Source organism: Ruditapes philippinarum, unplaced genomic scaffold (assembly GCF_026571515.1).
Source record: "Ruditapes philippinarum isolate M1 unplaced genomic scaffold, ASM2657151v2 ctg9394_1_1_1_1, whole genome shotgun sequence".
Classification (NCBI taxonomy): Eukaryota; Metazoa; Mollusca; class Bivalvia; order Venerida; family Veneridae; genus Ruditapes; species Ruditapes philippinarum.
Window position 1 is genome coordinate 1 of NW_026860990.1, and position 13881 is coordinate 13881.

Here is a 13881-nt window from a genome sequence, read left to right on the forward strand (position 1 = left end):
TTTTTTCTGCCATTTCTTTTTTTTTATATCTAGACTTGTCTTTTACGCTTAATTTTTGAACAACCCTTTCGTTAATGAAGAGCTGATGCCGAATATATTTTTACTTAGGCCTTTTTTTTCTTTTAACTCTTTTAATTTCATATAATTCCTTTTTTTCTTTTTTTCTTTTTTTTTTTCTCACCTTTTGGCTACTTTTTGACCAACCCCTATTTTTTTTCTCTCTTTTTTTCTTGCTATCTCATAATAACAACAAAACGATCATTATTTCCTCCCACAATTTTCTGGTAATTACAGTTTAAATGGGAATTTTATCAAGGCCTGGTCCAGTTAATGACATCAAATTTCAACGCCCAATTAACAACTGATCCTAACCCGTGTTTCAACTCTCATGATAACACTGGAATTTCATTCATGAATTCTACACCAATTTTATTACTGTATCTTTGTTGAATATGATCTTGGAAAATCCCCAGTCTTTTCGCCTGATTTTTTTTTCTTCTTTTTATTTTTTTTATAAATGCTGTTTATTTTTCTTTGTTGTAGTTTTTTGTCGTAGTAGTTATTGTTATTTTATACACTTCATTGTTTCTGTTCTATGATTTTTTAAAACTATTTATGACTGTTTATGACTATCACGAATAATCTTCCAATTAATTCCATATATTTTTTCCAGTCGTACTATAATATATTTTTAACCCTTTTTTTATATAATCCGTTTATTTACATTTTACTTTACAGTAATCCAGAACAATCCTCTATCCTCTAATCCGGTTCGCGGGACCAATTAATGTAGCGACCCGTGATATATTATCTGTTTTTCCGCCACATTAAAATTAACACAGTTCAACTTTTCACAGTTTTTATTTTTATACCTTTTAAACAGTTTTTAACAGTTCTATATTTTTAATTATCCAAAATTTTAACATTATTTTTCTTCTCTTTTGTTCTTATTACTTTTTAGATGTTACTTCTACAAAAGTTTCTTTTTCACTCTCAAAAAATCAAGGCAACGCCCAAAGTAAATATCTTTAGAGCCGTGTGCAAAAAACACCAAAAAGCTACATCAAAAAATGGTGATGAGTTTTTCTCCATTAACCAATGAAATGTCCTGGTAAAAATAACTATGTTTCTGGATATTAACAAAATGTAAACATCTAAAGCTTGATAATAAAACTATTAAATGTTAGGACAATGCCCTGTAAAGAATTTCTCTCGCGATTAGCGACAACGCTTTGTATAGGAGCGTTTTCACAACAAAAATACTTATAACAAAAAAAAAAGTTAAAAACATTTGCTTGACCTACTTATTACTGTTCATAAGACACCAATATATTTAAAATTGATTTAGAAATAAAGAAATAATTGCGTGATAAATGGTGTTCAAAAACTTTAAATGAATACTTTTGGCCACATATGAATTCAGTTTTTCTGTTGAGGCGTCTTGGTTATTGTAGGTGTTTTTTTTATGAAATATATAGGACCATTGATGAAATAAAATGTACATTTTTGTTTCCGCATTTGTAAAATCACTGTAATGCAACATACTTACCAAATTTTTAGCTCACCTGAGCAAGCTCAGGGTGAGCTTTTAGGATCGTTGAATGTCCGTCGTCTGTCGTCCGTCGTCTGTCGTCCGTCGTCCGTCATCACTTGTTCGTTAACACTCTAGCGGTCACTTTTTTATTCGATCATCATCAAACTTGGCCAGGATGCTTGTTTAGGTAATTGCTCGGATGAGTTCGAACATGGGTTATCTCGGGTGAAAAACTAGGTTACATGAGCTAAAAATAGAAAAACCTTGTTAACAATCTAGCGGTCACATTTTTGACTCAATCATCATCAATCTTGGTCAGGATGCTTATCTAGGTAACAGCTTAAAAGAGTTCGAACATGGGTCATCTCGGATGAAAAACTAGGTCACAGGAGCTAAAAATAGAAAAACCTTGTTAAAACTCTAGCGGTCACATTTTTGCCTCAATCATCATTTTACTTGGTCAGGATGCTTGTCAAGGTTATTCCTCGAATGAGTTCGAACATGGGTCATCTCGAATGAAAAACTAGGTCACAGGAGCTAAAAATAGAAAAAAATTGTAACACTCTAGCGTCACATTTTTGCCTCAATCATCATCAAACTTGGTGAGGATGCTTGTCTATGTAATACCTCAAATGAGTTTGAACAAAACTAGGTCAAAGGAGCTAAAAATAGAAGAAGAAAAAAAACCTTATAAACACTCTATTGGTCACATATTTGACTCGATCATCATCAAGCTTGGTCAGGATGCTTGTCTATGAGTTTGAACATGGGTCATATCTGATGAAAAAATAGAAAAAGCCTTGTTAACAGTCTAGTGGTCACATTTTTTACTCATTTATCATCATACTTTGTCAGGATACTTTTCTAGGTAAATGCTCGGATGATTTTAAACATGGGTCATCTCGGATGAAAAACTAGGTCACATGAGCTAAAAATAGAAAACTCTTGTTAACACTCTAGTGATCCAAATATCCTTGACATTGGTCTAAACGTTTATTTTGGTGATTCTAGGACAAGTTCGAATATGGGTCATCTGAGGTCAAAAACTATGTCACACCGCCCAAATATGGAACAACCTTGTTAACACTCTAGTAGTCACATTTTTTACTCAATAATCATCAAACTTGATCCGGATGCTTGTCTAGATAATTGTTCAGATGAGTTTGAACATGGGTTATCTTGGATGAAAAACTAGGTCACAGGAACTAAAAATTAAAAAAAAAATATTGTTAACACTCTAGTGGCTAACGTTATGATCCAAATATCCTTGAAATTGGTCTGAAAGATTGTTTTGATGATTTCTAGGTCAAGTTCGAATATGGGTCACCTGGGGTCAAAATCTAGGTCACACTGCTCAAATATGGATAATCCTTGTTAAAACTAGTGGTCACATTTTTTCTCACCTGTCATGAAATTTGGTCTCAGAATGCTTGTAATTGTTCGAATGAGTTCGATGGGTCAGGTGAGCGATCTAAGGTCATCTAAGCCCACTTGTTACTGGTATCTTACCGGACTGCTGCTGCTTAAGTATATTATTTAATGAAAATTTAAGTTTTTTCTAAAAATACGGGAATTTTTTTCAGATCATCGTTAGAAAAGTTCATATTTCATAACATTTATTATGAAATGTAATATTATGAGGTGAGTAAAATATTGAATTATATTGGACAAGTTCACAGTATTCAAACCTATTTTGGGCGATGCGCTATTCAAGTCTGATGTAGGTTGTTTTGCAGTTGTGTACGAGTCAAATCAAATGAGTATTGTACTCAATATATACATGTGTATTGACCATTTTAATTTTTGACATTTAGACAGAAATTTTTGCTTCAAGTATGTTAAGGAAGGATATGATTGTTTTACCCAGAAAATAAAAATGAAGATGGATGGGGAACGATACCCAATAGATAAAAAATCCTTTTGACTCTGACAACAATCGATTCAGGAGGCAAAAATCCGTTGATCAAACAGAAAAAATAACTGCTCACCGAAAGATCATTTTTAGAATTTCCGCTAAATGTTCTTTTATTTGTGTATATTTATCACTTTTTTGACATGTAACATTTGAATACATATGTTTTCAATTGTCAAGTTGATGTTTTATCAAGTTAATATATTATATTACATGTATTTTGGTGGAATTCTCCGTTATTCGTTTTCGTGTAAACCCCTATATCATAAAGTATTTGGTTTTAAAGTTATTAGGTATAAAAGAAGGTTTGTTTGGATATTATAAAACTTTAGGGACTACGTTTGTCTGTATTTTATTGCCACATAAGTGCTGTTTGTGTCGTATGGAGGCCGTTAAAAGTCGACGCGAACATAAACTCAAAGATATTTAGGGTATATTTTATATTTATTTATATATATTCATGTAGGTATATTTTCGGTCATTGAAGAGTGTTCAGTACGACATTATATAAGATATCCGCCGTATGAACACATCTTCTGATATTTCTAAGTTTTATATTTTACCATTACCATGATAATACTAGTGGTGGGGACGTGGACGGTCACTTGCACTTTCAAGTACCGTTCATAAACAGGCTCGTTCAAGTCGAATTTTCAAAATTTTCAGTTTTGTCGTTTTAGCCGATCTTTGGGATGGCATTTTTTCCTTTTTTTAGTATACTCGAAATGACAAATACTACATTAATGTTCTAAAAAAAATTTGATTTTATTAAATTTTGAAATGAAGGAAAATAATGATTACCTTTATATATTTACAGAAGAACCAATGTTTTATTTTTCGGTGCCGGAAATTCTAAGAGATGGAGAAGCTGTCACATGCACAGTGGAAGGTGGAAGACCTAATCCGAATGTATATGTCAGCATTTCTGGTTCAAATGTATCGTCTTCGCACTCACATTTTTATAATCCGACTACATCTCTACATACTTATGTTATCACACTGACCATGTTCAAACGGGAATGGAACAAAGAACACATAACGTGCTGTCGATACAATGAATGGTACAAAATTGAGCAAATATGTTCACTGCCAAAAGAAGTTAATTTTCTGTGTACGGTTGGTTTGTTTGTTTTTGTTTTTGTGTTGTTTTTGTTGTTGATGGTTTTTGTTACGAATTGACTCACACGCAATGAAATTTATTACAATGTTATTATTTTTATCTTAACCTGATGATACCCCAATATTTACGTTTCAAACACCTGAAATAATAAGATCATGGCGGCATCTAAAATGAAATTATGAGAAACTTGCATCTGTTGCATTGTAGAAAAGTTGTAGAAATGTTGTTTCAATAAGTTAAATATATTATCTTTTAAGTTCCCCCAGCTAGTGTAATGCTAGAAGTTAAAGCTGTAAGCGACTCACCTAGCCAAATGTATGCAGACTGTACTGTTTATGGCTCAAATCCAGCATGCAACGCTCAGATAAGAGCACACAGTGGTATCATAGGATCAAAAAGGTCTTCAAGAAATATAAGTCAACCCCATGGTGCGTGGAATTCTGTGTATGCAGTAAACTTGAATGTCAGTGAAGAAGACAATGGCAAAGATGTAACTTGTGTGGTTGATTGTGACGAGTTTTCTGTTGACCTTAAAGACACTGTCAAAATACTTCTGCCGTGTAAGTTTTTTGACAGAACTTTTATTTTCAATTACATTGTACTTGATATAAAAAGATGCATGCTTTATTATAACCTACTGCGAGAAATGCAACTAGGAACTGTACTTGAAGTGAGAGCTTATTCAAACTTGTACACAAGTGTCATCTTTTAGACGACATTTAAAGAAACATTTCCAGACACTTAAATCAATGTAAACCATTCTTCTAATACTTCATTTTGTTTGATAACCATTCATGATCATTTTATTTGATTTTCTATGTAATGGAAACTGCATTATCATAATTAAATCAAATTTCAGTCCCTCCAATTATAGAGTTCAATTTATCTGGATCGACATTGAGTATTTCTGAAGGAAAGCGGGCACACGTTAAATGTGTAGCTGACAGCGTTCCCGCCTCCAATATATCATGGATTGAAGAGTTATGTAATGAAAACATAAGGAAGAAGCAATGTGACTTGTCACCAAACTGCATATCAAATATTGATACTGACAGGCGTTTAACAAACTTGAAACGTATCCACCCTAATAAACGCTTGGCAAAGCCGCCACGTCTCTGTTTATAAAAATGTTAAATTAAATATTAGTTTTATATTTTACTATAATATTATTGGACTTTAATCTATTTAGATCGTCCATTTTCGGACAGAATGGACAGTCTTGATACGCATTGATTCACAATGGAAAAACCAATTTCTGAACATTATCATGCCATACCAGTTTATTTATACATGTGTAGTCATGATTTTCATTTAAACAATTCAAAAGTGTCATAAGCCAATCATAAAGAAAACTTTATATTTTTTAGATAAAGTTGATGAAGACGATAAGTACAATAACAAACAGAAAACGGCCGGCGAAGCGTCGGACAAGTCAATAATTTGGATAATACTGGGTGCATGTGTACTTGTGGTCGTCATCATTGTCATAGCGGTCTTGTTTATTGTCTTCAGGAAAAAAGGTCAAACTCTTGAAGGTAAGATAAGATCAAGGCACAAAACGGACGACTTACACTGCAGCGTTTAGCTTAAAAGTTTCTGATGAAAACACATGGCTAAATAGGGACTGATTATGAGTCCTGTTGTTAAAACTAGCCAGTTTAGGATTTGTACCAGGAAACTTGGTCTTGCTTCCGAACGATCTTTGACCTCCGAGTTTTGAGTTGAAAAATACACAACATAACGCCTTTATAACTAAGCCTTATTTCTTCATATTTACATCCATGTATATACACATAATATAAAATGTTGGTATAGTATTAGAAAGTCAGTCATTCATATGCTTACTTCCTTTAATTTCTTATTGGTTATGTTATGTTATTCTGGTATTTCACCAATTTAACACGTTAAGGTCATATCCAGGCTTTCCTAGATAACTAACCTGTAATTACAAATTTCTTGACAAGCCAACAACTAAAAATGCAACGTGAGTTCTGAACCAGCAGTGACAGAAATAAGAACAGTAGACTAAATTGTCACGACGAAATTCAGCCTCTTCCGATGATCGAACCCGCGACCGGTAGATTACAAGTCAGATGCTTTCAAAATTCATGACCTTTTATTTTCTTTTACACTTGTTTAATGAAAATCATTATGTTTTTTTATGTAATCAATATAAATTTAAAGCTATATTTGTCTGTTTACATTTATCTGGCATATTGTTACAAATCGGTAAACTATCTGATTATCAATCAGTTAAATTTCTCCCATCTTCGCACTCCTTGAATTCTTTCTTTTCAACTTTTAAAAGCAACGTTAAAGAAATCGGTATCCCTGCAAAATGTTTGTACATGCATTTTCACAGTTTTATTTGCATTGCTTTTTTCAAACATGACAGATAAGAGAGAAGGTCGGGTACATCATCACACACAGGAAGGCCATACAAGGTTAGGGTGTTGTACACGTTATAATGATTTAATGCGCGTTTACTGTCGAAACAAAAAATTTTGACCAATAATTTAAAAGCTAGATGGAACAAACCCATTTTCATGTCCCTCTTCTTTTGTCTTTGGAAAGTAAATGAAACAGAAGGTTATCTATTTATTAATTTGACGTCAATGTTTTAAATGTATCGTAATTATCAACAATATCAACAATATTTTTGTAATTTTGTAATACCTATGAAACATATTCTTGTGCGAAAAACATATTGTAATAACTGAATTTTTCTTTACTGATAATTACATTTCAGAGGCACATTATTTACTTTTCTATTTTATATAGTTTGTACATAACAAATATATTACTTTTTTACCAAGATGTGCTATACAAAATTCGGAGGATCGCCCAGCGGGAAATCTAGAGGAAAGCGAACATGCGCTAGATAATGATGCCAAAGAGAATCGTCCAGAAGGAAATCTGAAGCAGAGCGGGAATGATGACGAAGTACCTATATATTCCCAACCAATAAAAAAGAAGACGACAGAAAACCCAGACAATATCTATGCGCAAGTAAACAAGACAAGAAAAACCGCTTCTTCACCTTCTTCTGCAAATTCTTCAAAAGTGGAAAAGGTACTATTGTATTGCATATTTGTTTAATTGTTTAAAAATTAAACAGATATACATGTATAGGTATAATTTATACACTTAAATGGAAACACATTGTTCTAAGTAAACTTCATATTTGATTTCATGATTTACTGGAGTGGACATTATATGTAAAAGCTATTTAATTAGATAAAACATATTTACCTATGATTCAAATAGTATAACATCTGATTAATTATGGTATGATATGTGCCTGTGATTGATTCACTTTAAGCTTTTTCGTGCACAGGACGGACAATTGCTGTATGCCGACCTTGCCTTTGATCCAAATGCGGCTCCGTCAAAAGCAGCAGTTGCCAAACAAGAAGATTCACCCACAGAATATGTTGATATAGATTATGTGAAGACGAAAGCTAATAAGGAAATTGATGATGACCCTACGGAACAGGAAAATTTGTAAACTCATTGACAGGATTTTTATTAAACGAGTGGTGTAAATACTTTGATTATACATTTCAAAACTATTATTGTCACAATGTGATTTTCTTTTTTGTATATTATTCTACAAAGTTTATTACGCATGATTTATTGGAAAAAGAAACATTCATGAAAACAAAGGATACTGCAGAATTGATATAGACATGTATGTTTGTGTCTTTGTCAAGGTTTATTGAAAAGATTTGGCTAGTTGTGAATTAGTGTTATTATATTTGATAAGTTCCGTGTCATTAGGTGAAACTCATTTGTACATTTGTATATTCTTGACAATGTGTTTTAGGTATTTATCTTTAAGGCTTGCATAGTGTGACACGAAATGAATTGAGTTTATTATCAAAAACATTGAACCGAAAATAATTAGCTGTTATATTCTATCGTTTCAATAACTTTCTAGTCAAACTTATATTCTTGAATAATTGTCATCTATAAAGTCATATATTTTACAGGTAAACTAGGACCACCCAAACTCATCTCTAACTTATTGATTTTGCAACACCTTTAACGCAAATGAAATAATGTTTAACATTATATTTTTTATATTTTATACATATTCAACAATAATTTTGAAGAGATAAGATCAATTTTGTTTATCAAATGTTACTCACAATTTCCATTTATTATATACATAACATGAGTACTGATTTCAAAAGGTGTTTTTTGTTTTAAAAAAATAATATGTGTTTTGGAATTTTCAATTGTTTATGTGAAAATAATAATATTCAAATTCAAGTAAATGTTAATGTTCAGTAAAGATCAGATTTCCTCACACATTTAACATTTTCCCTGCCTACAAGATCACTTTCAGAGTAACATTTATATGCTAACAAGGCGGGTAAACACAATTTTAAATATATATGTAGTTTATAAATGTGTATAGGTTTTCTTTTACAATATTTTGGTTTAAGGTTGGAACATGTTATTTTAATCAAATCTAGTTTATTTTCTTAGGTAACACTGATATGTTTATATATAATTTGTGGTCAAAGTGAAAGCATCAATCTGTTCAAGTAAAGTACTTTGTTTCTGAAACAAAATCAGAAGGGTCAGTTTATAATTTTAAAAGATGGACTTGTGCATCCACACTCAGAGTACAAAATTTAACTAAAGAATTGTGATTTATCTTTGGTCTACATCAGTAATCGTATACAAAAACACACAGGTCTCAGCCTGTAACCTAGATGTTGAAACCAAAACTGATTCGCCTTTGCCAGTAGTATTAAGCCAGGCAAGCAATCCGTGTAATCTGTCGGCTGACTACCTTCAATTATCATTGTTGAAATTGATAATGTATACTTTCCAAAATGCAAGCTGGACAAGCTCATTTTAAGAATTCAGCAAGACCCTTATAGTAGTGAGTTAAACTTTATGGGTTATAAATCAACAGCAAAATTTTATTTTATTCTACGATGTCATGCTCGATTCTCGAACGAGTTGAATCATAGAATTTCACGGTAAATAACACATGAATATTTTACGTAAACACAATAAATTGCTCCAGATCAAATTACAAGTATGCTATTCTAAGGAATAGTTTATCCGTTTATAAATGATTTCGAGCGAATGTCATTCGCTTTTCAGGCAATTTACTCCCACATCTATCCATACATGCATTTTGTTAATATTCTTTTTTAAAATTCAAATAATCTTTTTTTGCAGCAGATACGTATTTAATATAGCTTTATACACTTTATCATTGAATTTTTTATTTAATCTTCACAATTATAACAGTATTAATGTTGTAAATACTTGTAAGTTTTCTATATTTTCATAAATGCTACATTGTAATATAGCTCATTTCAACACCACATAATGGTTTTAATTATTATCACACTGATGATTGTATAGAAAACATAATTTCAATTTTAAAACAGAAGCAATAGGTTAATTATGTAACTACACATTAAACCTTTACCTGGATTGGTTAAAGTCAGCTTGTGGGCAAATTAAGTTGTAGATAAACAATTTAATATGTTGGTCGTCATCGAAGCTTGAATTCGTTGTCAAAGCCAGTTTATTGGGTTACTGTTAAAAAACATTTTATTTTATTTTTATAAGGTCTATCTGTTATGACCGTGTTATGTTTAACTTTTAAGCGTTGAGAAATCACTACTACAAAACAATGAAAAGTACATTTTATTGCATTTAAGGCTATAGTACTGATGTTTGAATTTATATTTTGATATTATAGGATACTCTGTACAAATATGTAAACAATAAAGGTATATTTTATGAAAATTTTTACTTTTGTTTTTGGTGTCGCTATTTTTTGTCTAAAAGGACAATGGCCACACAAAAGACTGGCCATATAATTTTAAGACACACAAAAGAGTCGTCTCGTAATTTTAAAGGAAATCTTTTTTAAGAGCCAGGGTCTTCATAAAGTCGTTCGTTCTAAGAAAAGGATGTCAAACCTTAATCAAATAAATCACATATTTGTCATTGCCAAATAGAATCAGATTTGATACTTTATTTATATTCAATCTTTGTCTTTAATGTATTTGATTATTTGAACACAAAATGTAATGCTCAACAAAGCTCAAATCCTAAAAGTGTAATCCTTAATTACTTAGTACCTTATAAGAATGACTGACCAAACGACAATACATAATGTTTGTTTGTTATTATATCTAAAAAAATGCCCTTTTCAATCTAAAGTAATTTTGCTCTGCACGGCCATGTTTGGTTGAATTCGTTGAATAAGTAAAATGACCGAATTCTCTATACCCTAGGGTATTTAGTCTTAAAAGACTATTATACTGATTTCAACAGTCAGTGTGTTTGTTTTTTATTCGAAATGACCAAATTGGAAGGTTAGAGACTATATTGTTGTACAAATATATGATGGCTAGATGGATGGGATATTCTGTCTGTATTTGATAGCTCACACGTCTACCGTTTCTGTTCAGTAACCGCAAAATCTTTTGTTTTAGTAAATCTAAAGATTCTAAACGTATATTGATATTAGTGATTTAAAGGACAACAATACAACATCCTTTAATGTAAGAATTTACAGAAATGTACCTGAAATTTCGTTTGAGACAGAGCCATCATACTTCGCCCGCTTTTAATAATGGCTTGGCTAGGGGCGTGAACGGTAACTTGCATTTTCCAGTACCGTCAATGAACAGGCTCAATCAAACCGAGCCTGCAACATTTTACAATTTTGCCGTGTTGGGCTGTCTTTAGGAATTCTGTTTTTCTCTATTTGGTAGATGTCCTTGACTTGAATGTTTCCGTTACCATAATGCATAGAACATAAAACTTGAAAAAAACTCCGGTAGGAGCCCAGTAGAACACAAAAACAAAATCAGGAAAGTCATAAGAGCAACGTATAGACGAGGCGCAATTTTAATTTTTACAAAACGAGAAGAAGATAGCAAACAATTTGGAAAATTAAATAAATGTAAACCACTTGTCTATGTAAACAGACCAAGAATGGGGTCACAAACGAAGAACGCCGAAAAGTCTCCGAGGATGAAAATATGATAACATTGTACTATTCGTGTGTACCATTTCACGACGTCAACAACTAATGCAAATATATAATGAATATGTATGGCTTAAACAAAGACCGGGGAAGAAGTGTGCATGATGATAAATGCAGGGGAACCAACACTTGTATACTAGATTCGTCTATTTCTATACATGTTAATAACAGTTTTTTTTGTAAACTGATTGTCACATCCAATTTACCCTACCAAACTCAATTATTAAAGTATACTGAAGAATCACTTGATAAGTTGTTAACAAGATGTGATTGTAATATGGGTAAACACAGTAAATATAACCTAAAGGGAAAAAAAGATTTCTTCTCTTTTTGGTTCCATCAATATAAATAATACCAGTTCTATAGTGTCAAGAATTGCCTGTTATCTGTGCACGATATTTTCTGTCATATCAAAGTTAGGTTTTTTATTTACTTTATCCGTTATTCATACCATTCTTTTATATGTCCATATAATTAAACTTTGAATAGATCTAACTTTAATGTTTGCATGACTGTTCTTTTTACGTAAGAATATATTGCTGCCAAAATGTATTACCTCGTTATTCATTATTCTTGGGTACACGCTGTCTTTTGCTTTGAGACAAAACGCCGCTTTTCATGGAACTGCACGAAAGTGTCGCATAGACGGTTATATGATAATCGCCGTATGAACACATATGTGGATGTTTGTAACGCAAAAATTCACCATTTTAATGTTTAAACGTTGAATTCTACTTAATTTGCTGCTATGGTGCATGAACATTCTTAATCAAATCGAGTCTGCAACATTTTCAATTTTGCCTTTTGGGTATTATTTAGGTATTCCGGTTTTCTCTATTTTCTATTTTGATAAATACTAAAATGTTTTACTGAAACGAAATCAAACTGCATATCCGCTGTCATGCACTAAATCTAGTATATGAAAAATGTACATGCTGACTGAGGACGAAAAAGCACGCTCCGTAAATATATCAATTATGCAACATAGCGTGCGTAGTGATTCATAGGTCTTCAAATTAATGGATCGCTTATTCGATGCCCCTTTTCTACTTAAATCAATCGTCATCTTGATTAATCTTTCTAATGTGACTTTAGCAAACGAGATCCCACGTAACAGTGCTTTACATTATACCTGATTTGTTTACTAGATGGAACAGTAAATAATTTGTAACAGTATCCCAAAGAAGTAAAAAAATAACTGGTAGTATCCTGAATAAATCCGCTGTCGACTTAAATAAAAGTCAAATTATTTTAAATATGTCTGTTTCAAAGGCCCAAGGAATTCAAAGGTATACATGTCCTTTTTCAAGAACTGTCCGTACTGATAACAAAATTACAGACCTGTTGTGTTATGCTATGCACAGTAAAGCTATTGACAGCTAAAGAAATAAATAGATTTCAATTAATTTAAGTAAAACAAGGTGAAGTTTTTAAAATTAACAGTAAGACATTTTTAATATGAGATTTGACAATGTATTTTAACTGACAACATCGATAAATTTCTTAATTACTTTGCAACTGTCGTACTTTTATTTCACGATACGCATTTTTTGTATCATAATGTATATTTAAGTGTGCTCTTATTTCAGTAATTAGCATGACATACGAGGGTTGTCCAAAAAATTCGTGCACTGCAGTTATTGTCGCAAGAGTTATTGATAAAAAACATGAATTATATATCGCTGGAAAGGAAATCTGTCTCAAATAAGAAAACAAAAGAAATAGCAGTGTAACCGGCGTGTCGTGAAAACGAATCGTCATACATAATACCGGCGCACGACAAAAATTGGGTTAGTTCATTACTTTAATGCATCACTGTATACTTTAAACACTACATATAAACGTTAAATTTCATGGAAATGTGTGTGTACGTATTATTGACGTTACTTGAAAATATGACGTCATTTGCCGTATTGTAAAGGTCGTTTACAAATATTTCTGTGTGGTCGTCAATACTGTAATTACGCGAAAATGTCACAAACGCTCTGTAGAGGGTGGGTAGACAACGATAACCGGTCAGGCAGACCTCCGTGCGTAATGCCGGCGCATGTGACGAGGGTTGTCACATATATTCGTGAACTGGTGAATATGTTACATGTACGTTGCATATGAACAATAAAAACTTCAAAATACCTTGCATCAGTCATTCCTCGATTGACAGTTAAACAAATTATGACATAAAAAGCAAATGCCAATTTACAAGCAACAGAAAATTAATACAATACCAGTACTGAATTAACCCGATTTTTTGTCGTGCGCCGGTATTACGTTACTAAGGTATA

At 32.1% G+C, this 13881-nt stretch overlaps 1 protein-coding gene across 2 annotated transcripts; it reads left to right on the plus strand.

Annotated features, from left to right (window-relative positions):
• Positions 1–4799: 4799 nt before the first annotated feature.
• Positions 4800–8470, plus strand: LOC132714143 (uncharacterized). 2 transcript variants are annotated; one of them, XM_060696920.1, is made up of 5 exons: positions 4800–5126; positions 5934–6101; positions 6962–7010; positions 7383–7638; positions 7889–8470. In XM_060696920.1, the coding sequence occupies exons 1-5, from the start codon at positions 4841–4843 to the stop codon at positions 8072–8074; spliced, it is 945 nt and encodes a 314-aa protein (XP_060552903.1). In that variant the 5' UTR covers positions 4800–4840; the 3' UTR covers positions 8075–8470. The 2 variants fall into 2 exon arrangements, with proteins under 2 accessions (XP_060552903.1, XP_060552904.1); XM_060696921.1 differs by having other exon boundaries at positions 4805–5126; positions 7904–8470.
• The last annotated feature ends 5411 nt before the right edge of the window (positions 8471–13881 follow it).

Bases quoted from the DNA above. Each gene is read 5' to 3' on its own strand.
- LOC132714143 (XM_060696920.1), top strand. From the start codon at position 4,841: ATGCTAGAAGTTAAAGCTGTAAGCGACTCACCTAGCCAAATGTATGCA. The intron at 5,127-5,933 runs GTAAGTTTTTTG...TATATTTTTTAG, and splicing joins TGTCAAAATACTTCTGCCGT to ATAAAGTTGATGAAGACGAT. The intron at 7,639-7,888 runs GTACTATTGTAT...ATTCACTTTAAG, and splicing joins ATTCTTCAAAAGTGGAAAAG to CTTTTTCGTGCACAGGACGG.